At 37.1% G+C, this 18,950-nt stretch overlaps 1 protein-coding gene across 1 annotated transcript in view; it reads left to right on the top strand.

Moving 5' to 3' along the window:
- LOC119651225 (putative glutathione-specific gamma-glutamylcyclotransferase 2) overlaps window positions 1–18,950 on the top strand; it is a 60,350-nt gene that overhangs the window by 16,870 nt on the left and 24,530 nt on the right. The window contains exon 2 of the mRNA XM_038054695.1: window positions 3,245–4,716. Within this exon, the coding sequence (XP_037910623.1) occupies window positions 4,426–4,716 (291 nt within the window). The 5' untranslated portion in view covers window positions 3,245–4,425. The remainder of the gene's footprint in view (window positions 1–3,244; window positions 4,717–18,950) is intronic.

The raw sequence follows: 18,950 nt of genomic DNA, 5'->3' as shown, positions 1-18,950 counted from the left end.
AATTCGGCACTTCGTACCATAGGTATTCTCTCATAAACTTTCCGAGAGATTTTTTTGGCTGTTTATTAGGGAATATTAAAAAATAGACATTTTTGGAACCTCCTTATAAATATGAACTACTCCCAAATACGAAAAGTGATAATTTCGTCCACGGACCCATTCTCAGTACTTACCCAACCGAAATGTTGAAAAGAATTCCGAATGCCTTCCAAACTCTGCGGTGGAACGGATGAATCTGCCTCGTGACATCGAAGGTGGGGGCGTGATTGACATGGCGGCACAACATCACCGCCAAGTCGACTCGCTGCGCGCTTATTTTTACAGCAAAGCGCAGGCGGTTTACTGATAGGAGCCGTAAGCAGTACGTGATAGTTTTGCTTACAGCATGTATTGGGAACGGCAAGTTCTAACTGATCGCCACTACACAGCAGCCTGACGTGCTTTCAATTGACCAGACGGGTCGCTCCGCATATATTATTGATGTTGCTATCTCCCATAATAGCAACATTGAACGGAAATATATGGAAAAGAAGGTGAACTATGAGCCGCTGGCTGTGGAAATAAAAAAAAATTGGCGTCTGGAGAAAGTGTTTATAGTTGCCATAATATTTTACCTATATCCCTCACAGCTTCCTTGGTGCCCATGGACTCTCCCACAGTCTGGTTCAAACCATGCAGAAGTACACCATTCTGAAAACGTGCTTGATGTTGCGAGGAGTTCTTGACGGATTCTCCCACTAACCTACCACCGGTCACTACCACCAGCGCCTATTATCTTTTAAATGGGCAGGATCGCCCGAGCCTAAATCCTTGGCACTTAATGCTAGTATTAGGTAAAATCCGGCCGGTTTCCATCTGGATTGTGCTTTGCATCTCACACAGTACGTACATACGCAAACAATTGCCATTTACGAAATACGCATACAACTAAAACTAAGCCCTACTTTCTTTCGTTTGATATCGCACGTGGCTACATACGGTGGAAAAAATTCTACACTCGTCTTTTGTTTAACGTAGAACGATGTCATTCACTGCATACACAGGGGTTCACGGCTCCAAGTTTTTTCCAAATTTCGTGTCAATTGGGGTAATCGTTTCTAAGAGTAATACATGTGACAGACAGACAAAGAATGAACCGATTTTAATATTTTGTTTTCCACACCTCAAAATAGTGACAAACTGTTCTGAGAGAAATATAGAGGGTTTTCCAATTGTGTACATATTAGAAAGAGCTGTCAAAGATAATCAGAAGAATTTCCGATCCCTAAATCAGGGATCACCGAAAAATACTAAATCTAGACCCCAAAATACATCCCGTTCCGATATCTCCACAAATGAAGTTATTAATGGTATATTTGCATGCATTTTTCTCGGATATTCACACCAAGTTTGGTGGAAAGATGGGAACTGTGAACGCTCACGCATACAGTGAGTTACATAATTCTACATTGACTTTAAGGAGGGTAAAATGCTTTTCCATTAAATATAGTCATGTGGGGTGTAATGAAAGGTCTCAGTTAGTACTTTCCGAAGCCGGTATTAGTTTTGACATTTGTTGGAAAAGTGGGGAGTGCGGGAGGTCGAAAGTAGTCATTTCTCCCATTCTCCGAAACTACCTAACCGAAAAATCAGAAAAAAAATCAAGAGGCTGCCACTGTATGGTGCCTATGCTCCGAAATACCCTCCATACCGATATCTGTTCAAATAAAGTTAATAATAGTATATTACTACAATTTTTAGTAATTGGCTGCAAAACCACCCCTTAAGTTCCGCCTAGCATCACGAAATTTTGCAACAATATAGGGTATACTAACAAAGTTATAATAGGTCAAAATTGTTGCTTCTTTGTAAATTCAAGACTTTGAATGTCGATATCACCTGAATGTGTATATTCTCACATAACATGTGCATATATTACGTGCTACGTACTCATGGGACAAATGCACATTCAAATATCTGTATAAAAAAAATACACAAAACCTTTCATACGTGAAGCGTCCAGCTTCCGGTTTTTCGACTTGTGTTAATTTATATACCGTATATTTTAGAAAAATGTTGAAATATATTCCATTCAAAGAATTTGATGATGCCTTGCCAGTAGAAGCGTTGGTATTTTGAAGTGAACCATGCATTCCCTCCTCCTGACTCCTCTGTAAGAATTCAAGTGCTGCTCAGCAAGCGCGTGTCCCATTGATATAAACAAGTGGAAGTCAGAAGGCGCCAAGTCTGGTGAGTGGGGCGCCTGGGGTAGGACATCCCAGCGAGGTGGAGCAAAGGCGTCCCTGACTGGCACTATCGTGCTGAAAAATTACTCCTTCTGCCTGGTAGTTTTTCAAGCAATGCATGATTCAAATTAATCATTTCTTATCGGTAAGTATAAAGTCCTATGTTACGGTTGCAGAAAATGAATTCTTTCGCACGTCAAATCCTAAGGAGAATGTTAGGTCCAGTGAGGGATGATGAATGGGTTACATCAGTGAGTTGTATATGACGGACCAGGAGCCGCCATCCATATAAGATTCGAAAAATCGAGTTGACAGGTCATCCAGTGCGTATGAACGACAAAAGAATTCCCAGGTGTTTACTCGAAGGCAAATGACCACTTGGGAAACACCGAAACTGACTGGAAGGTCTCAGTGAACAATGCACGCTGCTCGGTTTCCGAAATTGGAGGATCCGATGAGGCGACCGAGAAGAGTGGAGGCATAGACTTCCGGAGGCCAAGGGCTGTGACGTTGTAGAAAAATAAGACGAATTCAATTTATAATAAAAACTTTCTAATTATCTACCTTTAACTATGATTGACCGTTGTAAAACAATACGAAGCTAAAGAAAGACGAACCTTTGACTGGGTAATGCAATTATTAAAGTGGATGTAAATTTTTAGCGCGCAGTGTGTACTTGTGTGATTGTTAACAGGTGACACGAGAACGTACCCGGATTAATAGATAACATTTCAAGTTAGCATCTGTTCATCTTTTTGCTGCACTATTTTTTGCCCTTCTTCCGTCCATTGCTTCTATTTTTGACTTTCTTCTCAATTGAAACATTTTTCTATTTTGCTAAATCACCCAAAATAATGAACGCTTACAAACTTAGGGTTTCTACCGAAATATAATATTTTGTAATTAATACAAATTTAAGAAAAAAAATATATACATATGGGTGTACAGATTTTGTAATTTGAAGAGTATTCGAAAGTGGCTTGTTTGATTTCATCTGCTCATTTGCTTATTTTTTGCAGATAAACATGGAGTTCAGCTGATAATCGGCCGCGTCGTTAACTTTGAATTGTATACAATGCGAATTAGATTGGAATTTTGGCACAAAAAATAGATATAGAGCGAACTGATAAAACGTCTATTAATCATATAAATAACCAAAGGCGCAGACTAGACAATAATAGTGCATTGAACAAATTAGTGCTAAATAACTTCCCATTGCCTTCTGCTAAGCGGATATAGTGTATAACCAGCGCAAGGTCGATTCGTTGCATGTCGCCCCGCGAAAACCCATGAATAATGTCACACTCGGCACCCCGTTCTACAAAATAAAACGTGCCATTCAGCAACCACAAGTATTATTTATTGTATCTTTTCTCCGTTTTACGCTTTTCACGAAAGCTTTAATTCTTTTACACAATTTTACGCGCATTTGAAACTGAAAAGTTCAATTTTTACTACAAACCATTCATACTCTGGCTTGTGAGTGCGCTTTTCTTACATAAACGCAACATTCAATGTGAATCGCAATTGATTTTCAGCGTCTAATATTTTTGCACCTCCACATTTGCATACTGACGTGCTCAGCAAGTGGGAAAAGCTAGATGTCTGGCGTAGCCGTATCTTTTTTTACTCGGGGAAGCTAATAGTCTTTAAGCTTGTTTAGTTCACTATATGAGGCTCTATCAGAGATTATTTCAGTCAACGTTCAGACTTAGCGGCAGCGAAGCGCAGTGATAAAGGCGGACTGAGTGCCATCAGTCCGCTTGAAGCTTGTTGGGAATCTAAAATAATTTTGAAAAGTGCTTCGAGTGTTCGCTGATAAATTCATAGATGATAATAGCGTCTTCCCTCTTATAGTTTACTAATATTAACGAAAATCTATAAAATATCAACAGGCAAAAGTACTTTGAAAAATTTATTAATTTCTTTGTGTATATTTAAAAATTTAAATTTCGCTAGTGTTCTCAAATCAATTATATGGAAATTTCAAACGTGGATATTGTGGATGAAATTTATAAAAGTCTAGCTTTGGTTTAGTTTCAAAGAATAAAACAAAAACAAATTCATGACTCAGAGACATAGACCGTGGTTTCAATAATCTACAAAGCCCATAAACCCAAACAGCCAAATTAACCCAATTCTCAAACAAATCAAAATAATCCAACAAGTTTCAATCAGCCCAGTGAACCCGTCACCCAATATGGATTACCAACCGTTCAGAAATATTTTCGCTCCAAATGCAGTTGTCTACGATGGAGATGACGAAGATTTTAATGGCAACAATGATAACGGCGACAATTATTTTGCAAATAATGCATTTGGCGTTAATAACAATGCAGCAACAGATGCAACATCTGTCTGGGTGTTTGGCTACGGATCATTGTGCTGGTATCCTGGTTTCCAGTATTCCAAGTGTGTTACAGGATATATTAGAGGCTACGTGAGGCGATTTTGGCAAGGAAATACAACCCACCGCGGCACGCCGGAAAAGGTAATTTTATATAATAATAGTTAGCGAAAAATAGCCCCAATATTTTGAAAGGGGTATTGACCGGCAATAATAAGCCGACTCTGTTCGCAAAGTTTCCGCGGTTTCGTTCATGTATATTTCTAAATCTCGTGATTTCCCGAGCGGCCTTTGACAAATATACACGAATATACAATATGGTGCGAAAACTTCATGAATATTTTTTATAAATCAAGATTATTCCTTTGTCGCTTGCTTATCGCGCGCTATTGTTTATTTATAATATGTATATGACATTTTTCGATCAAAATATTCTTCGCTTTGCTGTGTAAATTACATTAACAAGATGTTAGTATGATTACTGATGTTTCATACACTCAGTATCATTGCTGGTTTTATAATTTCGGAATTGCAGGTTAGGTAGATAGAAGAAGTTGTTTATATATGCCATATGTTTATTTAAATCCAATATCGTTCCTGCTTCTCATTGAAGTGTTTACAAGGAGCTGTGGCTAGACTGACTCTTCTACCAAGTGACTGCTCTACTTAACTTTTTAGTAGTCAGCTAACTTTTAGGAAGTAGGTAATTTTGGTACTTCCAGACAAGTGTCTGGAAATAATTGGGTGGGTTGTGATTGTTAAATTATTGAAGGCCTGGTAACGGTCAGGAAAACTAACCCGTCTGCCAGATTTCGTTGAGTTTGCCACTCCAGGTCCCTGTTGTTGGTCCGAGATCCGGTTCTGTTCCGTTCTACTGATCACCAGATATGGGCCCTGGTATGGATGTTGGAGTGTTTTCTTTGGACCATCTATACGGATGAAGACATGGTTTGTTGTTGCTAAGTCTTTAAATATGAAGCTTCTTTTGTTGTCATGTTGACTCCTATTGACTGCCCATAACATTTGGAGACGCTGTCTCAACTCGCGAAATTAGACTTGTACACCTGCTCTTTGTAGAACTGTAAATCGAAAATTCTCCTGGGAGGCGTAATGGCTGTTCATACACCATTTCTGCTGCAGTTGAGCCGAGATCTTCCTCCAAGCTGTGTGAATACCAGCGGCTATTATCACATCTTATTGTTACTTTTACCCGACGATGAAAACACTGACGACCAGGTTGCCATTAGCTGCAGGATGGTATGCTGTAGTTCTGATGTCGGTAGCATCGACCAGGCTGCTGAGTTCTTGAAACAACCTCGATTCAAACTGTCTTCCTTGATCTGTGGTGATCTCAAATGGTATGCCGAACTTGGAGATCTATGTGTCAAGGAACGCTCTGGCAACTGTGATGGCTTCTTGATCGGGGATTGGTGCTATTTGCGGCCAACGTGAGAAACGGTTTACCATGTGCAGGCAATAGCGTTACCCCTCACAATAGGGCATAACGATAAGAGCCAGATGAGCGTGCTCGACTCTAGATGATGGTCGGGCAAGAGTCCCGACTGGTACAGTCACATGACGAACCAGAGATTTAATATCAATACTGGAAATTGCAGGTCTCACCTATTTAGATTTAATTAAGTATAATTAGGGTTAGGCTTAAGTAAGATATATAAGTCGTAGCCATAAAATTATTGTCAGACATCTTGCATTATCTAGTGATGGAAACGGTGTTTACACTAGAAGCACCGATAGTACAATTAGGAACTACTTGTGCGATTTCGCCATACAAGATAAAGTACATTTGATTATCGAATCGATGTGTTGCCTAAGTAGATGAATAGTGCCAACCCAATGCTCGCACCGAAGTAGGTGTTTGATGGCATGCTGTTTCTAATTGTCGTTTTAATTCAAACAGCAAATAATTATGGTATATTTGTCGTCTGGTGACGTAGTATAGATGACTAGACTGAAAACGCCCCCTAGTTTTTCTTACGAAAGATTTATGGTTTAATTACTTCACCTAGCATTCAGCCTTTACTTATCTTTTCTTCGGCAATTCATGAATTCCATGAGCGATTTCATATTCTGTACAATGTTATGTCTAATTTGGTCTCCATATTGTGCTGGGCAGTTGGGCAACGTTCACGGGAAGCTTTTCATTTCTGGTCCTCAATGTCGTTAACCAAAAAAATATGTACATTATTTCTGAAGGTAGCAACAAAAGTGGCTTTTGCTACGGAAAATTGATTGTGCCCTACTCAGATCAGAACAAGTCGGAATACCGGAAGCTCGCGCTTCGGGTATAAAGGTTTTGTATTCATCTTATGTAAGAAACTTCAACGCAAATTTTTCTATCCGTATATAGCTAAAATCCAATATATTCCTTCATATTTTTCCAAACTACGCAACATATACATACATATTACAGCCATAGATATTATCCTCACCCCAAACAAACAAACTGCCTATTATCGAATACTGTACATATACATGTACGTATATACATTGGTCGTACCCAAATTTCCAATATACTTTGGGCACAAAAGCGTGCATATATATATCATATATATAGCTCGTATATTAAATACGGCTGGTTTAATGTATTATACAAATATATCTATCTGAATTAGAAACTACCCGCGAACTTCATTAGCACGCATATATTATATACCTATATACACACATATATGGTTGGAGTAATTGATATTCATATCCAAATGACTAAAAACACTAAAACAAAATAACTCTTTCCGACCCCATTCATAAGAACTCATTTCGTCGTGGTATTGATGAATTGATATGTGATGATGACGTCATACAGGTTGCAGAATGCACGAAATTCGCAAAAATGGTCAAGTTTGACCCCCTATAACTTTGTTAATAATAGATTTTCTTCAAACTTGACCAAATTCATTTCACCTATACCAAATTTTGTACTTCTGAGATGAACATAAGGGGGGTTGCCGGGTAAATTTCTAAAATGTGGAAATATACTATTATTTATTTATTTTGAGACCTAGATTTCGTAGAGATGCACCACTGTGATTTTTTTTTCAGATTTTATGAAAAAAAAATGTTGCACCCTCCATTCACATATATGGGGAGCCTCCCCTTAAACTTAACACAAAAGGGCGCCACTTGCTGCATGTAAAGGGAACAGCAGATCACACACTCTTTCCGAATAAATCTGGTGTGACAGACAGACACCGTCTCGATTCTAATAAGGCTTTGTTTCACACAAAACCTTAAAAAGGGAATATAACAAAACAAAAAAAACATAAAGAAACGATTGCAAACGTAAAGCAAAATTGTTCAATGAAAATCAGGACGTTACCGATAAAAGGAAACTGCTAAATCAGGAGGGTCTGTGTTTTAAATTCGTAGCATAACATAGATCTTATTAACGACTTAGAACTTTGTTTTTTTTTGTGTACGCAAATAACTTTTAGAATCGTCAATTGATAAAAAGTCTTATAAACGAGCGATCGTCTTCGTCTTTTTTCGGCACTTTCATTATTCTAGATTTTCTATTTTATATTCGTCAAGTGTTGCATCTTGTCTATTGAGATCTGTTTCGTTTCGTTTTGTGATTTTACCTACTTTGCTTCCTGGTTGGGATTTAATAGGGCTTTTTAATGTGCAATTCACTTAGAATTATTGAATAAAGTTCCCTTTATATCAACAAGTATCCTATCGACGGTCCACGGAAATTTGAAGAAAATTAATGTTAAGTTCTGATGTTTTTTTTGCAAAGGCCCTAATTAGTTGTCCTGTTTTTCATTATTTCAAACTCATTAAGCACTAATTGTGTCATTATCGAAAGCATTTTCTCAACAGTATGTAGCCTTATGTCAACTATTTTTGTCTCCGGTAGCACTGTTCAATGACAATTTCTTTGTATTGCTTTGGTTGCAATTAATTGAGAGTGACCAACAATAAATCAAATAAGAAAGGAGCTGGGAACTTTTTATGCGGTTAGACAGGGATCTGGATCTATTATGGCCATTGGGATGGGTTTGCAGAAGATAATGAAATTGGAAATGTTTGCGGAAGGAATTTGGGAATCTAAGGGAAGGGAAGGGAAGTAAATAATAACTTTTAAAGAAAAGATATCGTTGGGTTATTAGTGTATGTCATGCATAGATAACTCGGAAGGCCCAAAGAAAAATACTTTCCTGACAATGAGATACATACAGATAATCCAAGCACGTCACAGACAGATGGAATTAGATTTTAAATTACCTCCTTATAATGCAAAAATTAAAAAAAAAGAATCAAACATAATGGAGCTCTTTTTTCTGCCGTTATTGTAACTTTCTAGACTTACCTACAACACTACTACTACTATTTATATTTTATTAAATGGAATCGTCTATTGATGCATGCGGGTTGCACATGCATTTCCATTAACTTCTCACATCGTCTTGATTTATTCTGAACGTTGACAATTCCCTTCAAGCCACGAGGAAATTCGATACGTCTGCTAAAATAATTGCGAAATTTATCATACTTTTAAAGGAAGACGATTGAGGGTGGCTCGGAAAATATCACGCGCAGGGTTTTTTACACGTGACAAGTATTTTGTTTTCAATCCATATTTTGAATTTTCGTTGTAACTACTACTTTAACGGATAAATAGAAAATATCGGCGCCCAAATAATGCATATACACTTAACTACAATCACAGTACAGTATTATTCTTCAAGATTAATTTACAGTTAGAGTATATTCTATGAAATAATACACCGGGAGTAGCTATGAGGAATAGGTTCGCCTTCATGACGAGCATTAAACATAACCTGATAAGCATGCCGAAGTTAACAGAACTTTCCAATTAAAACACGTAAAATTGCTAATTAATTTATTACCCAAGTCTTTGCAGTAATTAACTCTATTCTGCAATTTACTAAAAAAGGGTAAAATTAAACCAAAAATAAAATATTTCCAGACGGTCCCCCATCCAAGTACAAATAATCTCTAAACACGTCTAACTTTCTTTTTCGAACAAGAACCGATTTCCTACATATATACACATCTTACAGTTTTTTGGATGCCTGAAAATTTATATATATACTTTTGTGGGGATGTATTTTCAGACTTTGGTTTTTTGTGGGGACTGTCATTGTGGTTTTTCTTTGAAATTATTTCGTGTAGTTACATTCAGTACATGTCCACTACGGTGCGCCCCCTAATTCGTCCGTACATTCTGCGAGTAACCCAACTGTCAACACCAGCTGTAATCACAAAGTGCTCCAAAATCACGGCTGTTTCCTTAAAAATCATGCCATGGTCGCCAAAAATGTAGATCCTCTATAGTTGTATTACACTACTTGAGAACGTTAATAATAATGATAAATGTTGGGGTGACAATCCAATTGGATCTGGGCCTTGAAGCGTGTTAGAGCACTTCATTCAAGGCTGTAATTACGGGGATACGGTGCCCTGTTGAAGGCAATACGGCCAGCATTGAGCTCGCACGTGATTTGACTTGAGTACTTATTCACTGAACCGAGACTTTTCGTACAGCAGCCTTGCACTTGTGGGGAAACATCATGAGAAGCATTACCCTCTCTACATTGTATTTTTGGATCTAGGGAACGTATTTAACCGTGAGCCACATAACCTCATCTTTTGACATTAAATGTTATATTTGTTTAAATGTTTTTTTTGCTTTACATAACTTACAAACCTTAAAAAGGCCTGAAAGAGTAGGATATGGCTATGGAAGGGCAATTATATCATACTTGGGGGATTGCAGAATGAAATTAAAAAAAAAATATATGGATCCTATTATCATGATTTCGAAAAGTTGTATCATAGTATTCTTAAATTAAATTTAAATTGCAAAAGCGTTTTTTTTTTGAAACAATGTTTTGGAAATCGGCGAGTAGTAGAACTCTAATGATATCGACTTGAAAGTTTAACTGTAACTTCCACAGATCCTCTATCGCCGATATGAAAAGTCGTTTCCATATCGTCATTTATATGTTCTTTAACACATTTCTTTTTAGTTTAGAAAGCAAATGTCTCATTAAAAGGGATATTATACTTAGAAACTACCTTTATTGACTTTTTTTATAGAATCATTTAACTTCGCGGGGTTTTTTTTGTACTAAAAAGTACACACTGTCTTCTATAATCTTCATTTTTAAATTAAAAAATATTAAAAACTAAGGCAACTCTGACGTTGTCCTTAAATTGTGGCAAAAAAATCGTCAATTCGGTGCCTACTGCCATTTGTTCGAAAGCCATTCGAAACAAAAAAGACAACAAGATTATTAAAGTGGATACTATAATCTAGTCTATGTCATAGCCGATTTTAAAAATTTTGATTTTATATAAAATGCGGATGTATGAACTTGAAGTGACGATTTTTAACAAAAATATCGAAATATCGAAAAAATCCGGTAGGAAAGAATAAGTAATTACGTATTATACACAAAAAAAAAAAAATAAAAAAAAAAGGTTCAGTAGTTTTCGAGATATTTTGACATCGATTTCAAAAATATCAGCGATTTAAAGTTTTGTTAATCCTCTCCCTCTAACGACGCCATGATCTCTTTGTGCCGTAACTTTTTCATTTTTAAGGTTTTGTTTGCAAAGTAAAACCTTATTGAAATCGGTTCAATATCTGTCGGTTTGCCCGTCTGTCTGTCACGCGCACTTTTCTCAGAACCGACTATACTGTGAACGCCCAGACATGCAGTGAGTGACATCTTTCTACGTTGAGATTAGGGGGGGGCGGTCCTCATACATGCAAAAGGGAAATGTAAATTTTTTTTTCAGCCATTTTTAAGTTTCTACTTACAGAAGAAACAAATAAAACCTTTCATACCTGAAACGCTGAGCTTCCGGTTTGCCGACTAATTTGGAATTTCTACTTGAAATTTTCATCAAATATTCTCCAGATTATCTCAAATGGGAAACAATTTTTCAAAGCAACGGGATAGTGGCATTCAGGGAAGTTGCATAGCTGATATTCCTAAATGTTAGGGCCTGTGAATAAACGATATTATCTTTTCATAGCTAAAGTCTTTAAATGTACGTATATCCTTTAGCGCTTTAGTGGGCTCCGTTACTCCTCGTGAGGCCAGTCTCACATTAGGGCTCGATCTTTGAAACTCTGTTAAGGAGCGGGACTTTATCTCGTTGGTGCACTATAAATCTAAATGTTTCATTTTTGGTTGAAGTATTCATCCGTATTTTAAGACATTTTACTAAGACACCAAAGTGTTACTCAAAATTGCAATTGCACGAGCTAAGCGTCAAATCTAAGACAATTTAAGATGCGGGACCCCTGATTTTATTGATGTATCATTGAATATAAACAGGAAAGTTAATTAATCCAATGAACGGGAGCGCAGGACTTTGTGGAAAGCTTTTCTGGTCTCTGTTTTTAAGCTTTTTGCGCATCTTTACTTTACGATTTGCGCAGGGTTATACAACTTGTCGGCAATCTCCAGTTTTAACAATATGAAGGTCGAACTAAGATGAGTCAAGACAATTTCAAATCAGAAGTCAAGCACCCGTTTATTCACTTAGCAAGTTCATATATGCACATCTCGTGACCAACCTCTTCTGTTCATCAACTTATTTTTCAACCCAATTTATTGCAATTTTCCCATTTAAAACAGACGTCATACAATTTATTGTTTTAAGCAGATACGTTTGGTCTTTGAATTACGAACGCATAAAAGTTAAGACAAAGACGCAGTGAAAAACATTTTGAGTAAGAATAACACGAGCTTATTATCGTAGACATTATTTATCATTTTCACACAGTACTAAACTTTCGGAAATAATCGCATTCACACAGTCATTCCGTGCGCGTGCCATTTTTTACGAGGCCATGGTAAACACAAATACAAACCAACCAGGGCGAGTTCAAATGCCCATACAGCTAGAACTTTGCTCTGGCTAGAGCGTAAACAGTAAATAAGTTCTACTATTTACATACCAGGACCGCGACCTAAATTCGATACAATATCAGGAAACTTTCGTGGATTTCCACGTCATCACAATGTGAATCCTGAAGGTAATTGACCCACATATCTGGATGATAAACTTTAGAAAAGTTTATTAATTTTATTTTTGGATGAATCAGATCCCAAAAAGAATGGGCAGACAAAATTTTAAATCAGAAAACATTTCATTACAAAGAAAGTTTTATTGAGAGTTGATTCACGAGAAATTTGCGACGAAAAGAAATGAGCATACTAAATTGAATTTGTTCTGAAAGCTTTGGTCACAGTCAATTTAAGTTTATGAGTTGCTCCCCTTTATGTAAGTTTTTATTTTGCAGGTAAGTAATATACACCACATAACAGAAAATTAAATAATGATTACACAACATAAAGTACAGGTGTCACCTAAGAAAATTATCATTTACATATGTGTAATGAGTTTCCATGAACGAATGGAAATTTTGTCCATTAATTAATTAATCCTCTGGAATTTAAAACCTTAAATGGTTACTGCATAAGACTTTTTAACCAAAACTTACTCAAACAATCTCTCTAAATCTAATAGTGTCAGCAGGAAGATCACTTATCTGCACATCATGAATTGTTTAAATTCTTTTCAAGTGAATAAAATTTGGATGCATATTGGATTGCTATTGCGTTTTCATGCATTTTCTATTTATATGCACTGGCATGAAAACAACCTGACAATTTGGTATTTTTCGATGATGCATAGACATGTTCATTACAAAAGTCACTGACAAAAGGCTCATGCGCTTTTAAATCCAAATCATGTCTATCGGTGTATTGGATAATTTTTAAATTTCGAAACACTGAAACCCTTCATACTATCAAAACAGAATTTAGCTGTGAACACTTATCCGGCAGACGTAAACTCACGATCCTACTAAAACTTTGAGAGTCTGGTAGCAGTCTTTTAATGGGCGCTTAGTGTACATACGAATAGATGCGAGTCCTAACAAATACGAATGTTATAATTGTGGTGCAAGTATAATTCTAAATTTCTTAATGTACTTATCTCGAAAGGAATTCTGCCCGACTTACGAGTTATTCAGAACCAAAATAATACTTCCATTAGTTGATCAATCGCAAAAAACTGAAATAAAGATAATTCTTGGGAATAATCCGCTCAGCTTCAATGGCACACAATTACCCCCGGTCAAGTTTGCTTACCAACGCTCCAGCTGAATTTCCTCTGCTTCTGACACATTAGGAGGAAAATTGAAATTGCAGTCGAAATTGTATAAACGTTGAATGCTTTTAGACGGTAATTATCAAAAAAACAATGATAATGTTCAATAAGTTTCGAGAAAATACCACCACCGGAGGCTCATTAAAAATGCCTTTAGCTGACTGCGGAAACGTTTAGGCTGATCGATGAACGTAAAGACATGAGAACTCTGTTGATTGCTGCAAACGGCAGTGATGCATTAGAGGTGCATTACCGTGAAAAACTACGAGAAGTGCAGCGTAGTATATGCAGTGACAAAAGGAATTCCATCATTACGTTGGTGAGAGAAGTAGAAGCTGCCATAAGTAGCAATGAATCTGCTGCCGTATACAGCATCAGGAAAGAGCTTGCAGATGATCTTAATCCTTTCGGTGGTCCTGTGAGGGCATAGGCGGTGAACTTCTCATCCATCTTGTATGTGGGTTTCGGATTCTGGTTGCGCCATGGACGCTTGTGTTCATCGGATTGCATGACGTAGAATTTCAAGTTGTATTCCTTACTAGATACTTTCATATGATAAAACTTTGCATAATTTATTGCTTTATTATTTTAGCTGAAATTTAGCGTTTTCACGTTTAGGTCTTTAATTAGCGGCCATTTGACTCTATCCTCAGTCCAAATCCTTCGAAGCTAGGTGTATAATGCACATCAGCATAGGCTACTATTTAGGTAGACGATAGCCTTCTTTTGGTGCCGATAAGTATTTTCCTGATAGCGTACCCCGGACCAAGCTCATCAGAAAAAAACCATCGCCTTTTTCTTAAACACCTGAGCTAATCCTAAAACCCGTGGATAATTCGTTTTCGGTTCTAATTTAGAACTCAGTGTCAACTTTCTTAATCGCAAATAGTTTAGACGACACGCCAAATACAAGCTTTATTTTGTATAGCATATTCCTACCATCACTATTGTATGCTTGTTGGAAGTCCACAAAAACTACACGGTCATATTGAATTCCAGCATTTAATTTACCTGATAATATTTGATCTATTGTCCGGTTTCAGGTATACTTTGGAATTCTCCTACAGTTAGTGAATGCATTGGCTCTCATTAATTTTCATCGAAAATTTAAAAGAAGTTCATTACTTGGTTTTCAATTAAAGTCTATTCCCTCCTTATTTGTATATCAGACACATTACGCTTTTTATTATAGATAGTTATCGGATAGTCTTACTTTCATCTGCGGAAAATGATTGATCAATACTGGCACACTTTTTTCAGAAGCTCTGGTAGGCCGTCAATCCCAGGAGCTTTATTTAATTTTTAAGAATGACAACATTAATGATGCTTGCTTCTCATTTGCCATTCATTAGATAGATGTCGGGGATATACTGGGCCAGACTAAATATTTTACGGAAGTGCTCGATCTGCTTAGGGAGGAAGTCCCTTTAAAACCGTAAGAAGGGTGCTTTGTTGACATTCATTTTTTGGGAAAATGAAGACGGAACATAACTAATCACTTTAATATATTAGGGCGATGCTTAAAAGTACAAAAAGAGATGTTTACAAGAATGAAAATTGAAAACAAAAAAAGTTATTCAGGGTAATATACGTGCATGGCATCGCAGACGTCCTAATTGGTGTGCACGGTCTCGACCGTAATTTTCATCTGAAAACATAAAACCAAACATTTTCTTGATCATGTGGGTTTTCTGTTGTCGATGATCTAGGAGCTAGTCAGGCTATTACAAACAAAATTTGAATTTTCACGACAATTTTCGATTATTGGTGCGTTAAAACTGGTATCAAAATGTTTAGTTTTCAAAAGATCCTAGTTCATATAAAATAACAGTACCAAACCCATTCACTAGTTCTTAGTAATCTTGCACGCCCGTTCCAGAAAAGTGATTTCGAGAAAACGCGGTCTGAAGTTTACTGTGAAGCAAAAAAAGAAACTTACTGAAATGTCCAGCTCCACCAGGGCCGTAGGACAAACCCCCACCTTCCTCGAAATATTCATTTTTTATGTGTCGTGCCATCCTACGAGCACTACGAGTCTCTTTCATCAATATTGTTCCGTAGAATCGGTCGAATAACCCAGCGGTAATGTAGGCGGCTATATCAACGATTTTCCCCCAAATTCAAGTGCTTTGGGATAATGTGCCACACCATGGTGTTCAAAAGTTCATTGGCTTTTTGGTAATTTCTACCCAAATACTTGGTCAGAAGATCGTCCCTAGAAAGATCTTTGTTGATGGAAAAAAATCTGGATAGTTGAACGATTTTAAGGTATTGGAATCGAGAAAACATTAAAACCAGCCGTAGAAACTGTCGAAAAAGATGCAGGAGATGATGAGGGGTGTTCCGTGAAAAATTGATATTCAGACTAAAGGCACACGAACCATTTCTGCCGGGGTCGTATATATTATCCTCAATTCGAGGAGAGCGAAATAATCCATGAAGCCGCGCAGCAGTGATCCCTCATGCGTAGCCCGAGCTGCTTTCCGGCGGTATACTCGTATGTTATTTTTCACAATTTTGTGAATTGGCTTTTGAAACGTTGACACAATATTGTGAGACGTCAATATTTCCAATAATTGCATTCCATATTCTAAGTTTGCATCGGCATGTTTTATTTGCCAATCACCTTAGCTCGTCATATGCTTGAACTGTTTATCCGTCTTAGCCATTCGATACATTGTTGTTCTTTTTGACTACATCGTTATACATGCTATCAAAGCACCTTTGCTTTGTTTGGCATGGTACTGTTGCCTTAAGTTCGTCACTCCTCTTTTGAACTGCAATCATAATGATTTGAGCCTTAATTCGGAGAACTCCAGGAGTCTATTCCCCAACTGGTTTGCGAGTCTTGTTTCGTACGTTATTGCCACTGGTTTGTTTTAAAGGCAATCGTGACAGTACTTGGAACCCTGGTTTTAATTTTTGTTGCCGTTGTCGTGACAGCAATACTTTCTCCTAACGAATTAGTTACCTAACTTGATACGATCTCAAATCGAAACTGCTTGATAGTTATTTGGCTTTAAGTGGCGGCAATGCTGTATAAACTCAGCTATAGTCTATTTAAAATATCTTCATATATGGCTATTTTAAGTATTCTCCATGTGATTGCAAAGTCTCTGTTCTATTACCTTGAGACGTATATTCCTTTTTCGAGAACTCATCATTAGTCATTCCATTTTAAGGTTTTGTTGAAAACAAAACCTTATTAATATCGGTTCACTGTTTGTCTGTCTGTTATATAGACCTTTCTCTGGCACGGTTACATTTATTGACACGAAATTTGTTAAAAAGTTTGAAACTGTGAACCCCCGCACATCCAGTGAATTACACTGCTCTGCGTAAGCAGCGGTCCCCATACGTAAAACAGGGGTGGACAATTTTTTTTTTTTATACCGCCCAAGTTCTGGATTAGCACTTTTCAAGCAGGTGTTGGTTGTGATATTGGCTGCAAACGGCAGGAGTGAACTGGGCCAAAGAGTGTCAATTACTTTAAGGGGCCGTTCTCAGAAACTACTCAACCGAAAAATGCTAGCCACTCCGACGTCTGGTAAAATAAAGTTAACAATAGTATATTATTATATTTTGAAAATTTACCAAGGAAAATCCATAAAATTTTGCATTAAGGTAGGATTTAATAAGGAGCATCACGCTGGTAGAAATCCTACTATTATTAACAAAGTTGTGACAAGTCAAAGTTGCCTGTTTGGTGTCAAATTACCACTCCCTAAAAGACAAAATGTCAATACCACATTGAATCGAATATAAGCTATATAGACCATATGTGTACTAGGAGCTATCTATAAATGGAATCCATATATTTTGACATAAAAATACAACAAAACCTTTCATACCTGTTTTTATATGAAATCGGTTTACTTTCAATCCATCTCTCTCATCGACTTTTCTTGGAAACAACCGTACCTATGAAATCCCACGCCGGGCTTTCTATTAGGTTTCACAGGCGACTCCTCAAAGGAAAATTTTTGCATCGTCGTATAGCTGACTAGGGTATCAAACGAAAGACCTTCATTAGCATAATGCTTGCCGAACAGGTCTTTGTTCTGACTTTCCTTCTAAATTAGCCGAGTGAATGTTTAAAAAGTACACACTTGAAGTTAGGCAAGACTGTAAGATATGGATCCGAAATTGATTCGATGCCTAGATTTAGTGAAATCAATTTTCACCTTTCTTTAAATTTACACTTTCTACCGCTCTAAATAGGCAAAAAGATCATTTTGAAAATATTATATTTTTTCCGAGAGTAAAGATTTCCTCGAATAGTTTTTTGGACCAATTTATTTTCAAAATGTGGATGTCCCATTATATTCAAGGAAGAGTTGGAATTCGAGTGGAATATCTCTAGTTCGTTTGACCGCCAACAAGTTATGTGTATATCAAAACCTACTTGATGATCAACTTGTGTACGCGTTCACTTTCGGCCTTTTTCTACCTGCTTGCCCTTGTGGGAGTTTTATAAGTTTGTGTTTATGTCCATATCGCAAGTTTATTTTGCTTTGGGCTCAGCGCAGGAATTTGCTCCTTTATTATTCAAAACAATGAAATATGTGCTCTCTTTCTACTGGTCTTTTATTGGGCTTTTTAGAATTCCCGTTCCATCCTGCATAATAGATATTATTAGATTGTTTTCTGTTATTTAAAGCTCTAGGCAGAGTTTTGCAGAACTTGATGCGCAACTGTCAGTGCCCCCGCTCACCGTACGATTTCTTACGTTCTTTGTTTAGTGTATACGTCGCGACATTAAATTTTATTATTAAACAAAAATTTGCTATAATTTGTGCTCCAACTCAAATAGCAATACTACTGGGTGGCTTCAGAATTGAGAGAAACTCTTCTAAATCTAACTTAATTTTTTCCAAACAAAATCAGCACATGCTCCTCTCCAAGCTGTGCGAATATTATGCGGAAGACCTTCAATTAGCGACACGTTACAAATATTCGCTACTGATTGCTTGTATGTATTTGCGTCACCCCCGTAGCAAATCTTCCAATGTGTGGAAAGTTTCGTACTCTGCCATGTGTTTCTAATTCGAAGCATGAAAACATGGCACGCGCATAACAGGCTCGATCTCATTTTTCTTTGTAAAACTTTAGCAAGGTCGGTGATAGTGTTATCGAGTATTATTTAGAGTGGTTTTAACGGATTAGTACATTTCACTTCAGACAATAATTGTGCATTGCTA

Source organism: Hermetia illucens, chromosome 3, assembly GCF_905115235.1.
Source record: "Hermetia illucens chromosome 3, iHerIll2.2.curated.20191125, whole genome shotgun sequence".
Taxonomy (NCBI): Eukaryota; Metazoa; Arthropoda; class Insecta; order Diptera; family Stratiomyidae; genus Hermetia; species Hermetia illucens.
The sequence above is the reverse complement of the archived record's forward strand: the minus strand, read 5'-3'. Positions and strand labels throughout refer to the sequence as shown.